Source organism: Pongo pygmaeus, chromosome 1, assembly GCF_028885625.2.
Source record: "Pongo pygmaeus isolate AG05252 chromosome 1, NHGRI_mPonPyg2-v2.0_pri, whole genome shotgun sequence".
Classification (NCBI taxonomy): domain Eukaryota; kingdom Metazoa; phylum Chordata; class Mammalia; order Primates; family Hominidae; genus Pongo; species Pongo pygmaeus.
In genome coordinates this window covers 46,139,075-46,145,789 of record NC_072373.2, presented here as the reverse complement: position 1 = coordinate 46,145,789, position 6,715 = coordinate 46,139,075, and the positions used below count along the sequence as shown (strand labels likewise).

The 6,715-nt window shown below is 52.5% G+C and overlaps 1 protein-coding gene across 1 annotated transcript; it reads left to right on the top strand.

The window, feature by feature from the left end:
* Positions 1-1,449: 1,449 nt before the first annotated feature.
* On the top strand, positions 1,450-5,604 carry BTG2 (BTG anti-proliferation factor 2). Its single transcript, XM_054457086.2, has 2 exons — positions 1,450-1,732; positions 3,090-5,604. The coding sequence occupies exons 1-2, from the start codon at positions 1,591-1,593 to the stop codon at positions 3,422-3,424; spliced, it is 477 nt and encodes a 158-aa protein (XP_054313061.1). The 5' UTR covers positions 1,450-1,590; the 3' UTR covers positions 3,425-5,604.
* Positions 5,605-6,715: the final 1,111 nt, after the last annotated feature.

Genomic DNA, 6,715 nt, shown 5'->3' with positions numbered 1-6,715 from the left:
AGCAACCGATTTGGGGACTGGATTTAGGGAGCAAAGTACAAGGAGGGGCTGACCTTTCTGGACGGAGTGACTGGGAAATGATGGTATCGCTGACAGAAATGGAGATCAAGAGCTTTGGAGAGACAGTGGGCTTCGGCTGACATTGAGGTGGTGGCTGGACATCCGAGGGAGAGGACAGAGCCGGTGGGAACAGGAGCAGGATGGAAAGACAGGAGGACAGACTGTGCAGATGAGAAAAGCCACTGTAAAACAGTAAACATCAAGACAGACTACATGCATAGGACCTCTCCAAGGAAAGGCAGCCTAGAGAAAAGGGAGGAGGACTGAGGAGACATAGTGTGGGGAACGGGGCAGGAAGGGATCCGGGGCAGCACAGCCAGACAGGCGGGTGGAGAAGCCTGGGGCACAAGGAAAAAAGACAGGGACACTGCTTCCAGAAGGTGGTCAGAGGGCTCAGAGTCCAAGGAAAATAGGAATTTACAGAGGCCACTGGGTTTTAGTCACCTTACAAACACAGCATCTGTATGCCAGACCCTGGGCCAGGCTTCGGGGTGTTGGGTAGAAGTTATCCTCATTCAGCAGACATCTACCCAGTGCCCGTGATGGTGGCGGTCCCTGAGTGTGGAAGAGGGAGACTGAGGCCAGATTCTTTCTCGAGAAGGTCCTATCCACAATGAGGAAGGAAGACGGCTGGGGGAAGGAGGGAGTGGACGGAAAAATATGTGCAGTTGAGAGCAGACCACTAATTCAAAAAAATTAGCACTTAAGGAAAGTGAGAACTAGAAAAATAAGTTGAGAAGACAAAAGTCTTGCAACACACCCCCTACCCCTACCCACCAGAAAACTTAGACTTGAATGTTTCTCAGCAAGAGAAAAGGCATTGCTGTAGAGTGGAACTTGTTGTGGGGCGTGGGATTACTACGGAAATAAATAGAAGACAGCCTCCCTTTCCAAAGAGCCAAAAGGAACCCATTTCGTCTAGTTAAGAGACGAGGCAAAGCGGTAAAATGATGACAACACGTCCTGGTGAGTGGTTCTGACCGTGTATGGTTGGAAGATGCTGTGGGAATCAGAAAGGGGAACTGTCTGGGAGGGGTGGTGTCACCGAAGCCTTCTCGGAGGAGGTGGCCTCTAATCCGAGCCTTAAAAATAGGCGGAGAGGCGAGGCCAGGGCCTGCCCGGCGCAGAGTACTCGGGAGCCGCCTCCCTCCTTTCAGAGCTCTCAGCCCCGTCCCTGGGCCTAGTTCTCCTTTCGCCTCGCTCAGCTCAGCCGGGCGCAGGTTCCTAGCACTGACGTCAGCGAGCGATGACCTCAGCGCCGCCAAGGCTGCGAGGGCGGGGGCTGGGGTGGCGGGGGCGGGGAAGAGCGCCGGAGCGCGGGGCGGAGCGAGGCGGCTCCGGGCCCCGCCCCCATCCGCTGGCCGCGGCCAATGAGCGCCGCCGCCGGCTGCCCCCCACCTCCCTAGACCTCCTGAAAAACGCTGGCCGGGGAAAGTCCGGGCAGAGCCGGAGCAGTGGCCAGGGTAACGCTGTCTTGTGCACCCGCACTTCCCACCCGAGACCTCTCACTGAGCCCGAGCCGCGCGCGACATGAGCCACGGGAAGGGAACCGACATGCTCCCGGAGATCGCCGCCGCCGTGGGCTTCCTCTCCAGCCTCCTGAGGACCCGGGGCTGCGTGAGCGAGCAGAGGCTTAAGGTCTTCAGCGGGGCGCTCCAGGAGGCGCTCACAGGTGAGCGCATGCCGAGGGGCCTGGCTCCACCGGGGGTCGGCCCCCTCCCTGCCAGGGCCGGCTTTCCTCTACTCCTGCGGCAGGGTGACCCACGGGAGCAGCTTTGGGACTCGGTGGCCCTCCTCCGACCCCCGGGGCGGCCCGCAGTCCGCAGTTTCCTGGGTCCTCCTCCCCAGCCCTGTGGTAGGGTCTCGGCCGTGGCGGTTCTGATGGGGCTCGCCCCTCTATGCTCTCGGAGGCGCAGACCCTGGTCCTGGAGTGCCAGCCCGAGTCCCCAGCTTATGTCCCTGTCTCATTACGGTCTCGTCTCCCTCGCTGGACCCTCGAGATCTTAAGACCCTCGATGGATGTTGTTGCAGGCCGCCCGGTCGGCCGAGGGGTCCCGATGAGGGAAGAAGGTGCAGTCGAGCCTTTTCAACAACTTGGGAGTCCCAGTGCAGTTCTTCCTGCCGGTCGGGGTGCGGTGTGCCTGGGGCAGTCCACTGGTTGCTGACTCGCTTCAAGTTGGAATTTGGGCCCCCTTTGTGTTCTTTGGTTCCCCTTAGCCATCTGCCACCTATTGTGGTAGGGAGGAGAGCCCGGTAGCTGGTGACCCTGCCGTGCGGGCCTTCGAGCTGGGAGGTGAAGAGATAAGCAGCCCGCTCGCTGGCTGGGGGAGAGACCTCTCTCCCAGCTGTTTCTAGCTGGTTGCTGTCAGTTTTGGGAAGCGATAGCCATCTCGGAACGCACCCACACAGACCCTGCCTTCTGAGGAAAACAGATGTTTCATCAAAACAAGCCAGTTTTCACTCCCTTAGGCACTGCTAAGGAAGGTTCTCTGACTCTTCTGAAGGAAGCAGAGGGAACACGGGGTGGGAGGTCCAGTGACTTGCTGTGGACCCAACAATGTTGGCAGCCTTCCTGGCCCTGAAACTTCAGCTCACAGGTCTCCAGAGGCCCTGCCTGGACATGCCAGCCCCAGTCACACCCTTCCCTTGCTTTGGGGGTGTGCCAAAAGCAGTACACTGGCCACTAGAGAGTACCCTAGAGCTCTAGATTCCCCTCCCAACACACACACACACACACTCTCACACACACACTCTCACACACACACTCACACAGTCACACACACACACACACACACACACACACTCTCACATACATTTGTCCTGGAAGCAGGAAAGTGGATCTCTCCAGCTTCCATAAAATTTTCTCTGCTAAGTGGCAAGAGGGTCCTGGAACTCAGAGGAATCCACCTCCCTTACTTAAAGGGCCCCTTCCTCTCCTCCTGTCCCTTGACCCTCCACCCCGCCTTATGGTAGTATCCATGGCCTAGCTGCTCTAACCAGGGCATCTCCCCCTGGTCCTGTCTCCACAGAGCACTACAAACACCATTGGTTTCCCGAAAAGCCGTCCAAGGGCTCCGGCTACCGCTGCATTCGCATCAACCACAAGATGGACCCCATCATCAGCAGGGTGGCCAGCCAGATCGGACTCAGCCAGCCCCAGCTGCACCAGCTGCTGCCCAGCGAGCTGACCTTGTGGGTGGACCCCTATGAGGTGTCCTACCGCATTGGGGAGGACGGCTCCATCTGCGTCTTGTACGAGGAGGCCCCAGTGGCCGCCTCCTGTGGGCTCCTCACCTGCAAGAACCAAGTGCTGCTGGGCCGGAGGAGCCCCTCCAAGAACTACGTGATGGCGGTCTCCAGCTAGGCCCCTCCGCCCCCTCCCTGGGCGCCGCCGTGCTCATGCTGCCGTGACAACAGGCCACCACATACCTCAACCTGGGGAACTGTATTTTTAAATGAAGAGCTATTTATATATATATATACATATTTTTTTTTTTTTTTAAGAAAAGAGGAGGAAAAAAACCAAAAGATTTTTTTTTAAGAAAAAAATCCTTCAAGGGAGCTGCTTGGAAGTGGCCTCCCCAGGTGCCTTTGGAGAGAACTGTTGTGTGCTTGAGTCTGTGAGCCAGTGTCTGCCTATAGGAGGGGGAGCTGTTAGGGGGTAGACCTAGCCAAGGTGAAGTGGGAGACGTTTGGCTAGCACCCCAGGAAGATGTGAGATGGAGCAAGCAAGGTTAGCAACTGTGAACAGAGAGGTCGGGATTGCCCTGGGGGAGGAAGAGACGCCAAGTTCAGAACTCTCTGTCTCCCCCAGCCAGACACCTGCATCCCCGGCTCCTCTTTTTACTCAGGGGCATTCATGCCTGGACTTAAATAATACTATGTTATCTTTTCTTTTATTTTTCTAATGAGGTCCTGGGCAGAGAGTGAAAAGGCCTTTCCTGATTCCTACTGTCCTGAGCAGCTTTTCTTGAAATCATGACTTGTTTCTAATTCTACCCTCAGGGGCCTGTAGATGTTGCTTTCCAGCCAGGAATCTAAAGCTTTGGGTTTTCTGAGGAGGGAGGAGGGAACTGGAGGTTATTGGGGTTAGGATGGAAGGGAACTCTGCACAAAACCTTTGCTTTGCTAGTGCTGCTTTGTGTGTATGTGTGGCAAATAATTTGGGGGTGATTTGCAATGGAATTTTGGGACCCAAAGAGTATCCACTGGGGATGTTTTTTGGCCAAAACTCTTCTTTTTGGAACCACATGAAAGTCTTGATGCTGCTGCCATGATCCCTTTGAGAGGTGGCTCAAAAGCTACAGGGAACTCCAGGTCCTTTATTACTGCCTTCTTTTCAAAAGCACAACTCTCCTCTAACCCTCTCCTCCCCCTTCCCTTCTGGTCGGGTCATAGAGCTACCCTATTTTCTAGGACAAGAGTTCTCAGTCACTGTGCAATATGCCCTCTGGGTCCCAGGAGGGTCTGGAGGAAAACTGGCTATCAGAACCTCCTGATGCCCTGGTGGGCTTAGGGAACCATCTCTCCTGCTCTCCTTGGGATGATGGCTGGCTAGTCAGCCTTGCATGTATTCCTTGGCTGAATGGGAGAGTGCCCCATGTTCTGCAAGACTACTTGGTATTCTTGTAGGGCCGACACTAAATAAAAGCCAAATCTTGGGCACTGTTTTTTCTCCCTGGTGCTCAGAGCACCTGTGGGAAAGGTTGCTGTCTGTCTCAGTACAATCCAAATTTGTCGTAGACTTGTGCAATATTTACTGTTGTGGGTTGGAGAAAAGTGGAAAGCTACACTGGGAAGAAACTCCCTTCCTTCAATTTCTCAGTGACATTGATGAGGGGTCCTCAAAAGACCTCAAGTTTCCCAAACCGAATCACCTTAAGAAGGACAGGGCTAGGGCATTTGGCCAGGATGGCTACCCTCCTGCTGTTGCCCCTTAGTAAGGAATCTTCCCCCCACTTCCTCTACCCCCAGGTTCCCCTCCCCACAGCCAGTCCCGTTTCCTGGATTTCTTAACTGCTCAATTTTGACTCAAAGGTGCTATTTACCAAACACTCTCCCTACCCATTCCTGCCAGCTCTGCCTCCTTTTCAACTCTCCATATTTTGTATTTGCCTTCCCAGACCCTGCTTCCAGTCTTTACTGCTTTAAAGTTCACTTTGGGCCCACAGACCCAAGAGCTAATTTTCTGGCTTGTGGGTTGAAACAAAGCTGTGAATCACTGCAGGCTGTGTTCTTGCATCTTGTCTGCAAACAGGTCCCTGCCTTTTTAGAAGCAGCCTCATGGTCTCGTGCTTAATCTTGTCTCTCTTCTCTTCTTTATGACGTTCACTTTAAAAACAACAAAACCCCCGAGCTGGACTGTTGAGCAGGCCTGTCTCTCCTATTAAGTAAAAACAAATGATAGTAGTATGTTTGTAAGCTATTCTGACAGAAAAGACAAAGGTTACTAATTCTATGATAGTGTTTTTATATGGAAGAATGTACAGCTTATGGACAAATGTACACCTTTTTGTTACTTTAATAAAAATGTAGCAGGATAAACTTGTGTGGTGTAGAGAAGTTAAAATCCTCACGTTGTACATTTGTGTTTCCCTTTCAGATCCAAATCCTTTCTTTGTGTTTAATAGTATTTCTCCTCACTTGCACTCAGACAATCTACAGCATGTGGGTGGTATAAAAGAAAAATCTGGTTGTATGGCTGGGCCATTTCCAAGCATCCCCTCTTCCCTGGAAAGTAGCTCCTTACTTCCCTCCGTTTTGTTTGTTTGTTTGTTTGTTTTGAGACAGTTTTGTCACTCAGGCTGGAGTGCAGTGGTGCAATCTCAGCTCATTGCAACCTCTGCCTCCTTGGCTCAAATAATTCTCCCACCTCTGCCTCTTGAGTAGCTGAGACTGCAGGCATGTGCCACCACGCCCAGCTGATTTTTGTATTTTTTGTAGGGACGGGGTTTTGCCATGTTGCCCAGGCTGGTCTCAAACTCCTGAGTTCAAGTGATCCCCCTGCCTCTGCCTCCCAAAGTGCTGGGATTACAGGCGTGAGCCACCGTGCCCAACCTACTTCCACTTTTAATGAGGATTCTAATTTCCCTGTGAAGATGCTGGAAGTAACAGGGTTCTAGTCCAAACATTCCCTAGTCTAGCCAGATTTCCATCTTATGCATCTTGTTTTTGATAGTCCTTCATTTCATTCATTCATTCATTCATTCAGTCAGTCAGTCATTCATTTAGCAAGCATGTATTGTCAGTAAGTGCTAGGCACTGAACTTATTAAAAACGATTGAGACACAGCCTGTCTCACAGACCAGGGTTTGGTAAGCAGCGGGTAATGAACTCCCTCCCAGGCTAAGGCAAGATTGTTGGCAATTCCCAGAAAAGGTGCTCTTGTCATCTCTGGGGCTGCCATTTGCTACCCACCATATTTGTCTTGTTAGACAAGAGCAGCTAGGCCTCAGGATCTATGCACTGGAGCTGAATGCCAATGCTACAGGTTAGCTAGAGAGCAGCTACTTCTGACAGCAAACACTGGAGTGAGAGCCAAAAGTTTGTTACCAATTTGTAACTCCCTTTGGTTACATGCAAGGAAATAACAATTTTTATCCTCCCTGACTTTGGAGTTCTTTCCATGAGATTTTTGACACAAGCCCAGAGTTTC

Bases quoted from the DNA above. Each gene is read 5' to 3' on its own strand.
- BTG2 (XM_054457086.2), top strand. From the start codon at position 1,591: ATGAGCCACGGGAAGGGAACCGACATGCTCCCGGAGATCGCCGCCGCC. The intron at 1,733-3,089 runs GTGAGCGCATGC...CTGTCTCCACAG, and splicing joins GCTCCAGGAGGCGCTCACAG to AGCACTACAAACACCATTGG.